The 18,751-nt window shown below is 40.0% G+C and overlaps 1 protein-coding gene across 3 annotated transcripts in view; it reads left to right on the top strand.

The window, feature by feature from the left end:
- The first annotated feature begins 1,211 nt into the window (after positions 1 to 1,211).
- The window catches only part of atrnl1b (attractin-like 1b), a 69,679-nt gene continuing 52,139 nt past the window's right edge, over positions 1,212 to 18,751 (top strand). For 2 of the 3 annotated variants that reach the window (XR_006375868.1, XM_044177705.1), the window contains exons 1-17: positions 1,212 to 2,375; positions 5,727 to 5,810; positions 6,530 to 6,643; positions 7,032 to 7,160; positions 7,663 to 7,871; positions 8,871 to 9,045; positions 10,086 to 10,173; positions 10,617 to 10,878; positions 11,826 to 12,009; positions 12,123 to 12,277; positions 12,908 to 12,992; positions 13,265 to 13,479; positions 13,774 to 13,892; positions 14,288 to 14,420; positions 15,637 to 15,824; positions 17,228 to 17,441; positions 17,576 to 17,767. Coding sequence is in view for 2 of the 3 variants with exons in the window: in XM_044177705.1 (XP_044033640.1) it covers positions 2,125 to 2,375; positions 5,727 to 5,810; positions 6,530 to 6,643; positions 7,032 to 7,160; positions 7,663 to 7,871; positions 8,871 to 9,045; positions 10,086 to 10,173; positions 10,617 to 10,878; positions 11,826 to 12,009; positions 12,123 to 12,277; positions 12,908 to 12,992; positions 13,265 to 13,479; positions 13,774 to 13,892; positions 14,288 to 14,420; positions 15,637 to 15,824; positions 17,228 to 17,441; positions 17,576 to 17,767 (2,797 nt within the window). In the remaining variant the exon portion in view is untranslated. The remainder of the gene's footprint in view (positions 2,376 to 5,726; positions 5,811 to 6,529; positions 6,644 to 7,031; positions 7,161 to 7,662; positions 7,872 to 8,870; positions 9,046 to 10,085; positions 10,174 to 10,616; positions 10,879 to 11,825; positions 12,010 to 12,122; positions 12,278 to 12,907; positions 12,993 to 13,264; positions 13,480 to 13,773; positions 13,893 to 14,287; positions 14,421 to 15,636; positions 15,825 to 17,227; positions 17,442 to 17,575; positions 17,768 to 18,751) is intronic. The other variant, XM_044177704.1, reaches the window with a different exon arrangement.

Genomic DNA, 18,751 nt, shown 5'->3' on the forward strand with positions numbered 1-18,751 from the left:
ACATCTCAGTTTCCTCTTAGCCCTGCTGCATCATACAACTGCATACTCCAAAGCCCCAATCTGTCAGACTGCTCAGCTTGGCAGCTTGCACTACCCTGACAAGCTTCACCTAAAACAAAGATAAGTGCTCACTCCGAGAGATGTCTTGCATCTGATGTTAGGGTACAGTCAGCATACAGCGTCATCAAACACATGAATGATAAGAGACTTTATTATAAAGCGCCTGTCACTCCTTAACCATGACCGAATCTTTTCCCAAAATTCCTGAGATGTGCCAGGACCTCAAGTTAGGGTGAGAACATCATTTCTCATAGACAGATTGACGCAGCTACAATGTACTTCAAACACAGATGCCTCTCTGCTTCGGTTAAGTTCAGCAGGGCAATTGTAGCTGTGAAAATTATCTCTTTGGATCCCAACCAAGAGCTGCCCTGCAAGGAGTATCACTGACTATTTTGTGACAATTCTGTTTCTGAGAGCTTTTACTGTCCTCACTGTCACCTCCTTGGTTACAGTGTTCATTGCTGTTAAGAGCCAATAATACAAAATGTATGAATATAAGATAGATACAAATTTTTATTTTAACACATCACATCAAGTTATTTCACTAAATAACATAACTTGTGTGATAATTGTTGAACTGATCTGATATAATGTTTGGCTGGATTGAACACTCGACTGCACAGAGAGGACAGTCAGTGTCTTAAACAACAGAGCCCATATGCAAAAGAAATACTGCAGATTTATAATATATGGCGATCTAATATTTACATATACTATAGGCTATTTGCAATGTATTGTTTAATATGTTGAATATTTGCAATACACCACCCACTGAGACTTTTCATATATTGTTAAAGGTATTACCCTAAATAGATGTGTTGCCATATACAATATAACAGTACTGTACTTCTTTTCCTGTGTGCACTGACGTGATAGTGAGCAGCTGTAACGAAAGAGTTTCCCCTCGGGGATCAATAAAATATTTCTGATTCTGATGTATTTTTCATAAATTCTACATATTATATTTCAAAGTCAAAGGACAAGGTCACAAGAACAAAATGTGGGCAAATGTGTCTTGTGAGTATTTATTTGGAAAGCATTGACCTGGAAATCTTACAACATAATCAGCTTTTAAATACCGCATAGGATAGTTTGGTGAGTTTTTGACACTGTACCTTTAAATAGAACCCGTTTCCATAACGCATGCGCAGCCTGTGTTTAGTTTTATCCAACCTGAGGATCTGTCTAGTGTCGCTGCGCTAGCAAAACCATCGCTGCCACTTCTGGTCATGTTTTGAGAGCAACAGCGGTGCTTTTCCCCCCCCCTCCACTGGAATACGAGAAGACACCACACCACACAGTGCTGTCAACGACGTTTGAAGGTGGTTAAGTTGCTGTGGGTATAGACCGGTAGGATCAACAACAGTTCAAAGTATTTGCTCAGTGCCTCACACTCGGCAGGAATAGCCTTCCAGTTCCCACATCACCACATCCATGTTGACTGCGGCAGCCTTCGCACTGGGTCCAGGGCTACAAACACCACAACCCCTTTGTTCTTCTGTGGACAAGATCCGGCTAAATTGTAGCGGCTTGTGGAAGGACCACTGCATGTCACAGTGCACATCCCTGTTTCAGTCTGAGAGATTGTTTACCCGTTAAAATGGCTGCTGAAATGGCATTTGGAAGATAAGTGGTGTTGAATCAATGCAGTAACGTTACATTACCTAGCAGAGGCCAAACTGCAATTAAGCTACATAGGCTAACAAATTATGTATTAGCTTGTCATAGTATTCAACGAGTTAGCGGCTTAAATGGCTTTAATCGATGGTCGGTAGGTTCTTCCAACAAGAGGTAGGGTGAAGGGAATTCCTCCCACTCCAAATCTATGCATGCGGTTAAACAAGCAGCTTCTAAAAACACTTAAACATTGCATTTTCTTAGCTTTTTTGTCCAAGGCTTTGTAAGTAGGCTTAGCTAAGCCTTAATTTGAGTATGTATAACACTCAACGAATATGCAGGACTTCTTTGTTATAATAGAAACAGTCTGAGTAGCCGAGGCTTTTTCCCAAAGCAGACCTAAAGGCCCCGGTGTTTTACTCTGCTTGGTCGACCTGGGGGAAAATGGATCCTGGGGGGAAATGTAAGACTATACTCTTTCTTTTTGGACCCAAGCTAGCCACCCACAGCGATCTGCGGGGTATCAACAGATACTTGGTGGTCTATGTTTTGTTTTACTTTGTGCTGTTCACTCACGCCTCCCCGGCGAAACCGTGTGACAAGAATTGTCTCTCTGGAAAATGTGTAAACGGATCCTGCATCTGTGATCGAGGATGGGTTGGAGACCAGTGCCAGCACTGCCAAGGGAGGTTCAAGTAAGTGGCCATGCACCACATCTTTTGCCTTAATATTTCAGCTGTGAAACAACATCAAATTACTTGTAGTGTTGTTTTCAGAAATCTTGTGATATTCAGTTTTAAGATGGTCTGAGCCACCCAAAGTCAGTTAGCTGTTTTCCTTCAGCGTCAGTAGAGATCATTGACACCCAGCTTTTTGGGAGATGGGTTGCCATTAAAATGAACAAATTGGCTTGCCTGACAAAGACAAAACCCCTTTTAAACACTTTGATTTATGCTCAGTAAACAAGCTGACCTTTGCTCAAAACGTAACTACATTTGTGAATCAGCTAGCAGCCTTGACAGACCTGTTGCGCGCAGTACTCAGAAGATGCAGGGCTTATTTCCATGGATTTGTAATATGTGACCAACATTCTGCATGAAAATGCTTGGATCGAATTAATTATTTTTGTCATTGATTAATCTAGAGATTATTTCCTTGTTTAATCAATCATTAGGTCTATAAAATGTTAGAAAAGGGCCCATCATAGTTTCCTAAAACTCAAGGTGACTTATTCAAAAACTAAAAGCAGCAAATCTCCACAGTCAAGAAACTTAAACTAACTAATGTTTGGTATTTTTGTTTGAAAATTGACTTAATCCAAAAAAGCTGCAGATTAAATTTTGACTAATTTGACTAATTAATCAGCTAGCATAATCGTTTGGTGAAAATCTCTCACTTTAATCTCACTAATCACTTTTATCTGTGTTCACTGGAGATATAACATTAAGCATTGAATTAACACCCACATGCTTTACTGTATTTGTCTCAGGGAGACGAGTAAATGAATGGGTTCCATTACCTTGTACAATCCAATCTGCACATGTGAGCGTGGACCAGACAACCAAGACTCTAACTTGCACTGTTATATTGACTTACAGCCTGACGCGTTTGTACTGATTCCAGATAAAAGCCTTAAACAAATAAATTCCTTTTGCTCTTGCCAGAGAAAGGAACCTAAAGTGGCTTTAAGGAAACATCTGCAACTAATTGATTTTGCATATGCCTTGCAGCCTACATGGTGATACAACAAATGTCTATTGTTCCTAAATTGGAATAATATGCCTATTGATAAGCACAGATAGATGCCATGACCCCCCCCCCCCCAAGAGGTGCAATGAGTTAAGGATTGTGTGCAAATAGGTAGTAGTTAGGAAAAGGCAGGGAAACATTGGCAAGTGACCAAAGAATAAATGTCAAACTGCTATATAATAATAATTAATAATAATAATGATGTTCACTTTGACTGCTACTCTTGACAGGAGCATCTAATGGCCTTTCAGTACACCTGAGGTGCACTCTGTGGTACAGAAGTGCTTTGATCACAGTAATTACCATTGCTCCTGATGTACCTGAGGTTTTGTTTGGGTTGTCATCAGGCATGTTGTCAGGGAATAACCTCCCATCACCTAGAAACAAACTATTGAAATGTGAGAATTTACCTCTTAGCATCTCTCTAGTCAGTGGAATAGAGACATGCACCCTGGTTAATACATGATCAATTACACATTGCTGACTTCCTCATAACAATTCTATCTTGAAAGTTTAAGTCTGCATCACAGATTTATTTCTTGTTTACGAAGTGTTAAGAGTGTCTGATTTTAAATATAGAAGGACTGAACACCACAGCGCCATGGACAGCAGGAACACACACAGTCTTGAAACGTTTAGGGACAGACTATTGCACTCTTTGGATAGTATTTCCCTGGGAAGTCCAAAGTGCAGCATGGAAAAATTCATCATTCTTGGATGTCTACACAGCCCTAACTCATTGCTGGTTGCATGCTGCTGGGTGCTTATATCATAAGTGTTCACCTCGATCAACTGTAGTAACTGTAACTAGACTTTGCATAAAAATATATCAAGCATATCTATAATAATACATGCTTTTGTGATGTGAGTAGTAAACAAAGGACAAAACAATGTTTGGGGAAATGTTTTAAAGGAGCTGTAAGTGACATTCACTGCCACTAAATGTCGCACTAGAACACATTTCAGACCAAAACAAATGGCTGCTACGGCGCACCAGACTCCATTGAGAAAAACAGTAATTTTACCTTGCAGCTCATCGTAAAAACACACATAATTCAAACTGGACAGAAACAAAATAAAACTCACCAATACCATCTTTTAGTCTTTCCACTGTTCCAACAATCACCAACTCTGGTTTGGTCGAAATAAATCGTTAATTTATCACGTTGAATGAGAAAAGAACCAGCCCTTATATCGCTCTCCTCACAGACCAACAGTTTCACACAGAGGGGACCCACATGCACTAACTAGTGCGGCTGTATAAACAAAGCACAGACAAGCTCTGATAACAACACAGGCAGAGGTGGTGTGATGTAATTTTCTGCTCAGGATGCAATTACTCGTCTATATCTTTATATAGCAAATAGTTGTTTGCTGCTGTATTAATGTTCAGAATCTCATTTACAGAACCTTTAAGGTACATGTCAAGATTGAATCTCATCATATGTATACAATTGCATCTTTATGAGATTATAACCCAGTTTTAGTCCATTATCCTGTCAAAACGTCTGAATTTAAAGTATTCTTCTATCATGCTATGCATCTAAAACAACTGTAAGGGACATAAAAGGTAATACAATTCAGTTCCTGTGTTACTCAGACCACCCATGAGAGCTCGGTATGTATTTGTGATGCCTCCAAAGTCAGAAATAAATGAACCAGGGCTGCAGTCTTTCTGTAATGTCATGAAAAAGTAAGGCCTGAACATTGTCAACTGACAGATACTCATTTTGTGGATTCATTAAGTATTTGTCTCAACTTTGGGAAATCTTGGGGAGTGAATGCAGTGTGTGACACTATAGTTGGACACTGGAATCCACATTTAGACAAGACTTTGTACCAGGACAAGAGATCCGCTCATAAAAAAAAAAAAAAAGTATCAATTATTGTCAGAGTTGGTGGAGTTTTTTTTAAAAGAGCAAGGTGTTTCACGAAGGAATTCACTTGTCATTTATCAACTTTTATACATAAAAAATGTATGAAACTTTATGAATAAGATTCTTAACTTGCAAACTCTTAAAAATTAGACACCAGAGGACTTTACAGGGTCTAATGTTTTGACAACATCAAGTTACACCGTTGTTTCACTGAACACTGCACAAAATGTTTGTGTTGTTACATCTTGGTGTTCCAAGCAATAGTGCTGCTGGTTCTAACTACAAAATGTGGCTTTATTTTAGAATAATACTTTCCTAGCTTAAAAAAAAACCTCTGACATTTAATGTTTTACACTTTACGCATTCTACACGAGCTAACGTATTAATGTGCCGACTGTGCTGACTTCTTTGATATTTCAGGTTGACGGAGCCCTCAGGATACCTCACAGATGGTCCAATCAACTACAAGTACAAAACAAAGTGCACCTGGCTCATTGAGGGCTAGTAAGTACTTATTCTAAATTAGTATGTTCTGCTGAAGCTGAGCACACACGGCCACATTTAATTATGCAGTATAAACTGATCAATGCAATCAAATCAAGCCGATCAGCATCTCTGTTCAAGGAAGTATACTTTTGTTGCTTGCACAGTATAATGTAAAGCGGGGTCTTGCATTTTGAGGGTTGAGAATGTTTGTCTGTTGCGCTGGGGTTTGACTGCTACATTTTAATCAGCAGTCATGCAGAGAGAGGAAGTACCTGTTGATGCTTTTAATTGTCATGGCAACCACGGTCACTGTGAGGACTGAGCCGTTTGGAAACTTTATTACCAGGATGGAAAGAGAGGGCAGAGGGAAAAACAACATTTATTTGTCTCTTATACATATTGAGCAGTATACTTCAAAGTAAATGGATTTCTTTTTATCCTCGTATCTTTATTAAATGATAATCTGTAACCAGTGTGGTCAGTGCTATGCTAGCACTTGAATACATTTTTTGGGAAAATTAATTTCTTACGCTTAAGTATGTTTATGAATAAGTTGTTTTTTGTTCAGTTATACTCAAATTACATCATGATGTCTGAATGGGCTGTGTGGATGTGGCACCTAGAGTACAGTTCACTAAAATAAAAATAATCTGTCAGTGTTACTATCCATGAATACTACTACAATTAGAACTGAGGCCGTGAAACCTAAACCATTTTTTTTATTGTTTCTTCTGCAGTCCAAATGCGGTTCTTCGGTTAAGATTTAACCACTTTGCCACAGAATGTAGTTGGGACCATATGTACGTCTATGATGGAGACTCGATATATGCTCCACTGGTTGCTGTTTTCAGGTGAGAAACTACAAAATGAGAGAGTGGGTTTTATCAGAGCTAGGTCCAGAATGTCGACAGATGATATACTACAATGATGTCTTATAGTGCAGCATATCATATGTGTGTACTTGTAAAGGTGGTGACATAAATCTGAGGTCAGTATCTATAATTATAAGAAGTGTTTTCTGAAAAGAGAAAAAAGAAATCACGGAATAACTTAAATCAGCGGCTTTGTGATGGGAGAGACTTGTGTGCATCAGAGTACTGACTGACTTTTGGCTGTTTCATTTATTCTTCATTTAATGTAGCATGTGTCTTGTCCTTCTGATTTAGCACAGAGTTATAGGTTTGTTACTGTAAAGTTGTGAGAAAGTGATGCCAATGAATTTTCTGCGTTTCTCTGCAGCGGTCTCATCGTGCCAGAGATACGAGGAAATGAGACAGTTCCTGAGGTTGAGACAACTTCAGGCTACGCACTATTACACTTTTTCAGCGATGCTGCCTATAACCTGACAGGATTTGAAATATTCTACTCGTAAGTGTCCGGACTCTACTTTTGAACTTAAACTAGAAGCAAAACAATATTTAACCTTGCATTGTTTCTATTTTTAGTGTTGGGTTCCTCAGCAGATACCGATTCCACTGAGGTTGTGTTTTAGGCCATCAGCTGTGTTAAAGACATTTTTCAGATTTTCATTGATGTGTCCAATTTATTATAAACTGCAGTGGGCTGATTTTCCAGGTCCATTTATTTCTCCTAGCTGTTGATGGATAGTAACATGTTTCTGCATCCCACATTTCAGCAACAAAAAGACTGGTACATGTGCTTTTCTGCTGGACTAGGCCCTACAGCAACAATCACTGTTGACCAGTGACCTGCTCAATAGTTTTTCATAATTTACCAATATTTTTATCCGGCTCACCTTTGCTAACGCTAGATGATACTCATTAATCTTCCTCAGCCTCCAAGTAAAGGTCTCTGCATGGCCTAAATAGTGCATACAGTGTTGGCTAAATGAAAACATCTTTCTATCCAGGATCAACTCTTGTCCCAATAACTGCTCTGGCCATGGGAAGTGCACCCCTGGTAACTCGGCCGCCAGCAGAGTGTACTGTGAATGTGACAAGTACTGGAAAGGCGAGGCCTGTGACATCCCTTACTGCAGGAACAACTGCGGCAGCCCCGACCACGGCTACTGCGACCTCACCGGGGAGAAGTTGTGTGTTTGCAATGACAGCTGGCAAGGTAAGAGTCTAAACACAATTGATGTTTGCAAACTCTTAGATCTGAAAGAATAGCTAATAGTATCTAAAGCAAGTAGAAATACAGTTAAGCTTTCGTGTCAGTTACGAGAGAGTTTTAAATCAAATCCTTGAAATGTGATTGGACTGCAGAAATTGGGTGTGGCTTAGTGAACATAATAAAAAAAAAAAAATTAAAAAAAAAAAAATTAAAAAATAAATAAATAAATAAATATATATATATAATAGTTTCTGCATTTTCACTGTCATTTTAACTGTTTTTTATTTGTCAGATGGTAATGTAGGGAAATTCTGACGAAAAACGACAAAATCCCAGCACCTGTAAAGCATTGACACCTAATAATAAAGACATTGTGAAATATTTTTTTCATTTCACCACATTCAAAACACAGTGATGAATCATATGCAATCACAGGTTGTAAAATGCTGTCGCTCCCCCCCCCCGTCTGCTGTGGCAATTATGTAGAAAGATATAATGAAGAATGTGTTAGCAGACAAGTGTGAACAGCTGTGTTGTGTTTTAATGCTGATTGGTAACATGTCGATAAGCCCCGTGACAGTGCCTTATTATCCAGCTGGAGGGAACCGACTGCTTTCACGTGATCAAACTTGACAGAATCATTAGCAGAGGCATGCGCTTTTTCAGCACGGCCTTCACTCGGACAATTTAACATATTCACACCTCCCTGCCTGTCATGTTCGTTTAAGGAGTGGTCTTGCTTTTGTTTAGGTTTGAGAGTGGCATGTGTGCTCTTCAAAGTTTCACTGAGTAGGCATGAAAATATGTGTCGGATGCTGCAGAAAAATTCCATCCTAAAAGAGATTGCGCATCAAATTAATGTAGTTCTTTGTCTTAAAATAGTGCTGCTGTCAAGAGAATATTAATAATCTTCATTTTGTAAATGTCAAGCAGAGATCTTGAGGTTACGTTGTTCTTTATTTGAGCCCTCGGCTATAATTTCTTTCTCATCATGTCTTGTAGGGCCAGACTGCTCTTTAACTGTACCTTCAACCGAGTCCTTCTGGGTCCTACCAAGCGTCAAGCCCTTCGGCACATCACTCGCCAGAGCTTCCCATAAGGCTGTGGTGCAGGAAAAGGTCATGTGGGTGGTGGGCGGATACACCTTCAACTACAGCTCCTTCCAGATGATTCTCAAGTAAGTCATAACATAGCGTGTCCCAAAGTATTGATTTTTCCACAAGAAACATTTCTGCTCACAGTTTGATACACTGTGTTTTTGAATCAAAAAACATTGTTCATTTATCCTTACAATACAAGGTATTTCGTTAGTTTGTTCAGTTGACTGTACAATTGAGATCCACATACAAACACCAAAGCATGCCCTGCCTGCCAAATGTATCATCTTTTATTGCCATTTATGTATATAGCCTGAGTTTATTTTATTTTTTCTCCATTAAAAGCCCATGTCTCAGAAGTCCTGACCATGCCTTACTGTGAATGCTCACATACTAAGCAAAAACTACTAAAGGAGGAAGTGCAGTAAAGCTGGTGGCTTCTCAGAATATGTCAAGCAAGTCCCTTGAGAAAACCCTACCCAGTGTTAGGGCTACCCGTTTCTTTTTCGTCTAAACTGGCAAGCGTGGGCGTTAAGGTTTCAGTGGTGTGCTTTGTGTGAATGTATAGGTGGTGCATTCACTTAGCTAAATTGAGAGTTTAATATTTAGTGTACTTGGATGTCTGACTTCTGTGCTAAATCATGTCCTGGCTCAGAGTTAACTAACAGTTTTAGTTCTTCATTGCTTGGACAAGCTCTCGCCATCTGCTCATTGTTTGTTCATCATCAGGTGCATCATCATCATTCCTGAGGAAAATGGATTCTGGGCTCCAAAAGTATTTTGAATAAATGGCCAATGTGTGATGACCTGACCAGGTGTCCTGTTTTATTGCGAATGCCTACAAACATTCATTTTCCGTGTTCATCAGTGTGCAAATCCTCTAGCTAAACAAAAGTACTTTTTGTGACTGGAAGACTAAAGTGGTACCTTTTGGCATGAAGGGAACTGCTGCCTTTTGTGATTAAATTAGCTGAACATGAGGTAAAAATAGATTATGTGAAGTCACAGAGGGATAAACTAAATGTGTGCAGTGTTTGAATGCAGGTAATAAATATGTTTTGTGTTCTGTACGCATTTCCATACGCATTAAAGTATAATGTTCTGTTGCTTTGCTCTGCAGCTACAACCTGGAGAGTGGTATCTGGAACACAGTTCCCATCAATAGTGGCCCTGTGCCAAGATATGGCCACTCGCTTGCTGCCTACCAGGTAAACACACACAGATATGCCTAACTGTTAGCAGGATTGGGGGAAGAATTAGATGGAGTGAAGAAGCAATAACTGTTTGCTCACACAAGAAGTAAAATCACAACTGTCGCTTTCAATGGGAAATTGCTTATTTTCAGTATTAACACGTCATCTTTGAATAACTACATGTTGTAATATATCGTCAAACACAAAGCTGAGAGACATGTTTTCTTTCACATGACCATATATCCATGATTACTAGGAAAAAAACAACAACCTGAACAGTAAGTAGATGAAAGAATTTCAACTAAACACAGGCTTGTTTTGAAAAGGTACATTTTATATCATGTTTATTATGACACTATTAAGCCTTTTCTTTCACTTTTATTACAGCATGCATCAGCTTCTCTAAACACGGCTGCATTCCGTAACATACTATAGTAAATTTGTCCTCTTCTTTTCAGGATGATATCTATATGTTTGGTGGGAAACTGGAGGCCGGCTGGGGGAACGTGACAGAAGAGCTGTGGGTGTTCAACGTACCCAGTCGGACGTGGCAGCGGAGAAACCCTGTGGTTGGCCCACCGGCCCAAGCTCAGATTTACGCTGTTGAGGGTCACTCAGCCCACTGTGTCCTGCTAGACGAAGGAGAGGCCATTATGCTGGTCATCTTTGGCTACTCCCCCATCTACAGCTACATCAGCAACGTTCAGGAGTACAACCTGAGTGAGTCACAGCCGACATCAGTACATAAATTACAAATTTTAGACTCTGTCGGCTCTCTGTATCTTTCCCTCCCATCGCATGACATCTGGTACGTAGGAAAAGGTCTCTGCTTAGAAATTCTATTCACTTAAACACAGCTTGTTGACTTTCATCAATAATAGTTGTGCAAAATATAAATAAATACTAATGATATAGAATTTATTGTTTGGATCTGAATAGAATTTGACTCTACAAAACAAAAAGCAAAGTTTTGATGAGCAGCATTGCTTTTCAGTGTTTGAAGGTACCAAGCAGACATTACAGGCAGCTTCAATTGGCAGTAATATGCAGATCCCCCCCTAATTAAGGGAGTTTTTCCTTGCCACTGTTGCCAAGTGCTTGCTCATGGTGGGAATTGTTGGGTCTCTGTTAATAATATTCTAAACAGTACGGTCTAGACCTGCTCTATATGAAAAGTGCCCTGAGATAACTTCTGTTTTTATTTGGTGCTATATAAATAAAATTTAATTGAAAAAATTAAGAGAAAAAAAGGTTGACACAACTTGTTTTTTGGATAATGTTTTGACTACACTAAGCTCAATTTCAAAGCCACAGCAGGCAAACTGAGTACAGTTGTGGTTTCAAATGAGCAATGACTGATAACTAACCATAATTTCTAGAGTGCTTTGGAAAAGTTTGAAAACCTGCCAGAAAAGGTCCAAAAAACTCCAAATTTCATTATTTAATTTTTGGATTCCAGAAGCTAAGTAGAATTGTGGCCTTTTTTCTGTTGTCAGTGAGATGTAACAATTAGAAAAATTGAAAATCAAAACCTAGAAATTCATATAACGTGAACAAAACAAAACAATGCTAACCATTCTTGCCAGTCTGTTTGCTTGCTTTTTTTGATTTGAAGGACTTTTTTCTTCTTCTGTATTAAATGCTTAATGAATATGTGTCTTTGTCAGGGTCCAACACGTGGTTGGTGCCTGAGACCAAAGGCGCTGTTCCCCAGGGAGGTTACGGCCACAGCAGCACGTATGACACTGCCAGTGGTAGTGTATATGTTCATGGAGGCTATAAGGCACTGCCTGCCAACAAATATGGCCTTGTTGATGACCTCTACCGCTATGACGTTAACACCCGGACATGGTAAATCAACACCTACACACACATACATATGCTGCTTGTGTGTGTGAAACGTGTGTGTTACACGTTTTCTTGTAAGACTTGCCCTTGACACACTTGTCATGCATATGTTCTAGGTTCATTCTGAGAGAGAGCGGCTTTCCACGGTACTTGCACTCAGCTGTGCTCCTCAGCGGCACCCTGCTCATCTTTGGTGGCAACACACACAACGACACATCGCTCAGCAACGGGGCCAAGTGTTTCTCTGCTGACTTCCTTGCCTATGACATTGGTAGGACTTATATTATTCTTGACATTATGCCACAATTTGAATGGTGACCTCTCCAATGGTTTTATTAGCAACTTGAATAATGTTTGTTAAAAACCCTCTCTTGTCACCATGTCATCCCAATTATAGTCTTTAAAATAAAATAAAATAAAAAACGATATCTCATACATAATACTACTTCTGTTAGTTAAAGACAAAATGTTTTAAGTGTGCTTCAAGTACTTTTGTATTTGTGTATATGTTGAATTTTTCTAAATGTTTTTGAGGTCATGACAGATGGGTTTTTAATAGCACCTAATGAGATTTTGAGAGCTATAATTAAATTTGGAAATTAGATTTAGAGAGTTATTAGCCAAAATTGAATACATGTATTTGATAAAGCTAGCATATCAATGCTTTGGCTCTTCCCCCCTCTTAATTATCATTCATTATTCTCAACATAAACAAAAATTGTAAAAAGGAAAATATTGTATCATAGTGGGGGGAAGCACTATGTATGTTACTGCACACAGGGAGGGCAATCATGACATAACAAAAAGTATATTTAGATTTGTCTGCTTAGTTAACTAAATAACATTAAAGCACACAGACTAACCAAATGCTCCCTTACATATGGTCTCATATTTCCCTCAGCTTGTGATGAGTGGAGGCTCCTGCCTAAACCAGACCTGCACAGGGATGTCAACCGCTTTGGTCACTCTGCTGTGGTCAGCAATGGGTGAGTCTCTCTAATAGAATCTGCACTAAAACACACTGGACAGATGCTTCATACAGTGAAATCAGTTTTGAAGCCCCAATCTTTGGTATGGTCATGTTTTAGTTTGTTACTTTTTTGTGTTGCTGATGAGCAAAAAACAATTAGAACGATCAAAAACACCCAAAGCCAAGTCATTTTGCCTTGTTTTTTCACAATTTACTTGCCTAATCTATAATAGTATCTTTAATTTGTTCCTTATTGTTTACACTCTGTTCTCATGTTTTCTTTGCCAGGTCCATGTATGTGTTTGGGGGCTTCTCTGGTGTGCTGCTCAACGATGTGCTTGTTTACCGACCCCCCAGCTGCCAGGCCTTCTTGGCAGAGGAGGGGTGTGTGAAGGCTGGGCCAGGGGTTCGCTGTATCTGGAGCAGAGGCCGCTGTCTCCCCTGGGAACACAGCCTGCCTAATGGAAGCCTCATTTCTGCCTCGTTCTGCCCCCCTAAAGCTGGTGAGAAAGACATCCAAACCTTTTTGCATACTTGTCAGAGCTTTGATTCTTCCTTTCCAAATCTGCCAAAGAATGACTGGTGGTCCACTTTTGTATGCAGAATTGATATTTTTCAGCCTATCTGCTCTTCCACACTTTTCTGCAAACTGAGATTTTTTTTTTTCATATTCCGCAGGAACTATTTCTATCTACTGATAAATAATTACTTTTTATGTATTCCAGAAAATGTATGATGTTGGATCATATACACACTCATTACTGCACTCTGTTGTTCCTCTCCCTTTATCTTTTTAGTCACAGTTGATGAGCGGTGTTACCGGTTCTCAGACTGTGCCAGCTGTACAGCCAACACCAACGGGTGCCAGTGGTGTGATGACAAGAAGTGCATCTCTGCCTCGAGCAACTGTACCTCTGTGAGTGGTCCAACAGGGGGCGTCAGAGCGCTTCTGGTCTTGTATTCAGTTCCCTGAGACAGTCGCACACACATGCACATACACTTTTTCTCAAAGATTTTGTGTGCTGGGGATATTGGGGCGTCATCACTGGTGAGATCGAGTGATATTTCAGGTTTAACTTGGTGATTATGGGGCCTCGGTTTGGAAAGAGTACATACTGTTCTACTCTCTGCATGTTGCACATTGTAGTTTAATCAATTACATCAGAGTACAAACAGGACTGTGTTTTAGAGGTGGAAGATATTCACTCAAAAGAGTTTTCTCAGCAGTTCAACACTTCCTGATCTATTTTAAATTTAAAGCTTCCGTTAACCATCCTCCTGTCTTTTCTATTCTCTCCTCTCTTGCTGTAGAACGTGAAGAACTTCACTGAGTGTCCAGTGCGGAACGAGCAGGTGTGCAGCAAGCTTGCCAACTGCAAGAGCTGCTCGCTGAATCTCAACTGTCAGTGGGACCAGAATCAGTCAGAGTGCCACGCTTTGCCTGGTGAGATAGACGTTGGACCCCCAAACACATTTCCACACACATGAACACACACCATCGTATTGAAGGCTTTGGATTCAGCCCTCACACATGCGTGAGAAGAAGGTCAGGTTTTCAGCGTGTTGCAGTCAAGGACGTGGAGACTGTGGGACAGCAAAAGATAAATGTACTAGGCTTTTTTTTTTTCTTTGTTGCTGTAAGTGTAGCACTTAAGATTGAACATGACCCTTATTCTTGATCTCATGGATACAACTTGATGAGAGTGAACACAAAGTCACTTATGTTGTGAGATGATGTTGTGTTCACTGTAATGAATGACTCCACTGACATTCAGACCAGAAGGGAATATTCAAACAGATATTCATAAATTTTGTATCCATAATTTTCTTTATGTAAAGTCTTGTTGCCTAAGGGCTTGTTGCATCAGTGGGAGCTGCAAATCGCGTGCGTGCGGCATGCGTGCGTGTGCGTGTGCGTGCGTGCACGCGTGCGTGTGTGTGTGTGTGATGCCTGAAAGGGAGTCTCGGCACGATTCACACACACAAAATGCATAGGCAGTTTGGTCTACAAAAATCCCTCCATCTCTCTAAGGCAAATAAGTGCAGATTGCACTCCCGCTAAATCTGTGACATCCACACACACTAAGTCCTAAATCTTTAGTCCCCTGTGATTTGGAAGCAAGCAGACTTCCTGCAATCTGCTTTCATGGCTTTGTTCTCTACTACTTTTTTCTTGGAGTATGGCACAGTATGTTGAGCAGTATTTAACTAATGTTCTGATTTAAAGTGGGTATAATAGATATTTTTATAATAATAATGTATCAAATGACAATGTGAAAGAGGTCACTTGTAGTAATGTAGCTACAGAGAGTTATCACCTGAGTTTTAACCAGAGTTTTATACAGAGTTTCAGGTCATTGTTTAGCTGTCTGGCCTGAAACTTAACTGTTTTGGTTCACTCTCACCTCTCTCATAGGGTTGTTTATGCCCGCAGCAGGCAGCTGCACACTGTACACTACCTGCTCAGCACCGAATGAATGATTTCATGTTCTGATTTCATTTTTTCCCCATACAACTTTAAAGGAATAAAGGTCTTGTCAAAGTAGGTTCACATGTAAAGCCTGGAGGAGAATAGACCTATATGTTTATTTTTTACTAACATCTACCATGTTTTGGCCCAAACTCGTACATCTTCTCATCTTACTTTTGCCTTTTTCCAGCCCAGCAGTGCAGTGAGGGATGGAGCCAGGTGGGGGAGGCCTGCCTGAGGATCAACTCCAGCCGTGAGAGTTATGACAACGCCCAACACTACTGCAAGAACCTCAATGGAAACATCGCCTCGCTCACTACCTCCAAACAAGTGGACTTTGTGCTTGAGGAGCTAAAGAAGCTCCAGCAACAAGACAAGGTAAACAAGAAATAAGTGAATAAAAAACTTTGAGAGTGAAGTATAGGTTGAACAATTGTTTGACTGAATTTGATATACAGTATTTACTGCAGGCATGACCCACAACAATACATGACCAGACATATCTGAAGGTATCCTCAGAAGCTGGGTGATTGGGTATGCAGCTTACAACCTGGTGTTTAGCTGACAGAAGAGAACAGGGAGTCTCTGTTATTCAAGCCTGTCAGTAACTGATGAGTTATGCATTCTGAGATGATTTTCTCCTGATCAGTTTTGTACTTGTGTACTGCTCTGTTTTCTGTCTGATTGCGGCCCTCCTTTTACCTTGTGTAATTTGTGTCTTTCAACCGTTTTTCATCAAATTGTTTTCCACTTGGCCACAAACTGTATGTATGGTTTATTTTTGACTATGACGCTATTGCAAGTAGACAACAATGCCAGGGTTTAGTTTCTGAGATACTGCGCCTGATGAATCAGACTGCGATAATCACTCTTCACTTTAGTTTTGTTTTGCCTTGTTTGATTTGTTTTATCCTTTTGTAACACAGTCAAAGTTTCTTCTTTCTGCTTTATATAACAAACCAGGACCACATGACTCACTGTCTGTAAGAACAATCATAAGCACTTATAGTATCTAAGACATTTACTGCTGAGTCTGGTTTGCTTGTAGCTTGTGACTTCCAAATTCCTTTGCTTTTTATAAAGTGCATATTTTACGTTTTCTAATCTATACCTTGAAAGTAAAAATATATCAGCACATTAACGGAAATCTGTGATGCAAATTCAAAATGTGTGTTTGTGGCATTCAACCTTCCGCGAGTTCAAATTTTCAGAGCTACTAGGCTCAATATTCTTTAGACACATACTTTGATATGCTGCAACTGGAGATGTCCAGTCTGCCCAGCAATACAGTTGAGAACAGCTCATAAAATGTAACTCAGAAATTATGATTTGTTGTCCTAACAACATCATAATTCGAGCCTCTTCATCTTTAATGGAAATGTTAAAATGCACTTTTGGGCTCACCTTTTAATCTCGCCACAGCTACACATCGTTCTTGCACTGAAAGAAAATTGCAGAGCCTACTGATGATTTTAGTTTGGTCATGCCTGCTGCATTCATGAGGATATCAATTGTTGTCAGTCTGCTGGGTTGAAACTCGCCTGTTTGTTCCAAACAGAAGCTTGACATGCCATTTCCCATTACATTAAAAGTTGAATCCTGAAGGCAAGTAAGTCATCATATCTGTGAAATTATTTTCAGTAGACATTTAATGACATTCTTGGTTCCCAGGTGTAAATGCAGTAGCCATTTATTTCTTAAAGAGCATGAAATTTGATCTTACATTTGAATACCCAGTGGCTTTTCAGGCCTTTTGTAAGCCTTTTGCTGTGTCTCCACAGCGGCTGTCTCCCTGGGTGGGCCTGAGGAAAATCAACGTGTCATACTGGGGTTGGGAGGACATGTCCCCCTTCACTAACAGCAGCCTGCGCTGGCTGCCCGGTGAGCCCAGTGACTCTGGTTTCTGTGCCTACCTGGAGGAGCCTCAGGTGTCAGGTCTTAGGGCCAATCCATGCACTGCCACTGCCCATGGCCTCATCTGTGAAAAAGCTACTGGTGAGAGACGCACGCATGCATTATACTACATGAATGTTATCTGTTTGGAAAAATGTTAACATTACACAGGAATTACTGTCTGATTTTAAAAATACTCATTATCCTTTCCTTCTGCCGTGTCCTATCCTGTCCAGGAAACCCCAATCAGAGTACCCGTCCATCCTGTAAGAAGCCTTGCTCACTGCACACCACCTGTGCCAACTGTACCAGCCAGGCCATGGAGTGTATGTGGTGCGGCAGTGCACAGCGCTGTGTCGACTCGACTGCCTATGTCATCTCTTTTCCCTATGGCCAGTGTCTGGAGTGGCAGACTGGAGATTGTGTCGGTAAGTGTCTTTTACTGAACTTAATCTAGATGAGGCTTCTTTGGCATTAAGGTGGCCAGCAATAAGGTTTCCCAGATTGTCTTCTGTAAGGAGTCAATATTCATCACTGAGAGAAAGGAGGTTAAGGGAGGAAAACAACTTAAAGTGGAAGGTGTTTGTGTCAGAGGGAAAATGGTATTAGTTTCCTGTGATTGGCTTTGGAAGCCGTTTGGTTTGTAATGGCCAATTACTCTTGCATATAGCCGCCCCAACTGTTAGATTTCCCTGTTGACCATGCTGCGGATGGACTCTTTACCATTAGCTTGCTTTACTGTAAGTGGTTTAAAGACCTACAGATGCCTACAAATAACTTCACTCTGTGAATGAGAAGATGGCATAATGGGAATAGCCGCACATATGGTAATATGAATAGGAATAGAATCACCTGAGATGTTCTGGCATATTTGAACCACTAAGGTGTTGTCGCAGTGCAATTCAGTGATGAACCCCTGTGCTGCAAAAAATAGCCCTCCTTGAATGAATTGTTAGAATTTAACAGAATGAAAGTGCTCTCTTTTCAGGCAGTGCCTTAGCTAAATAAATCTTATGACCAACTTACTGTGAAATATGCCCCCTTAGTGGTTATTCTGGTAATTATATCAAAGTTCAGTGAACTTGGCATCTGTTGCACTAACCAATTTTCCATAACATTAGTACTATTAGTAAACAATAAATACCAAAGATTCTATAAATGTGTTTTACAAATGTACACCCACTTATTGAAATACTCAGTAATATGCCATTCTATTTGAAAATAGTGTTTGCTTTGTTGTATTTGTTCAGTGTTGTATTGTTTAGCGTGTTGTATGGATGCTCATGATGTTCTGACCAGAGCTGAAAATGCAATAAAAATTAAAGTAATAATAAAAAAAAGAAAATAGTGTTTGCTGCACTCAAGACAAGAAGCACAGTGGAAAATAACTCTGAATGGTTGATGCTCCAAAG

The sequence above is a fragment of the Siniperca chuatsi genome, linkage group LG20 (genome assembly GCF_020085105.1).
Source record: "Siniperca chuatsi isolate FFG_IHB_CAS linkage group LG20, ASM2008510v1, whole genome shotgun sequence".
NCBI lineage: Eukaryota > Metazoa > Chordata > Actinopteri > Centrarchiformes > Sinipercidae > Siniperca > Siniperca chuatsi.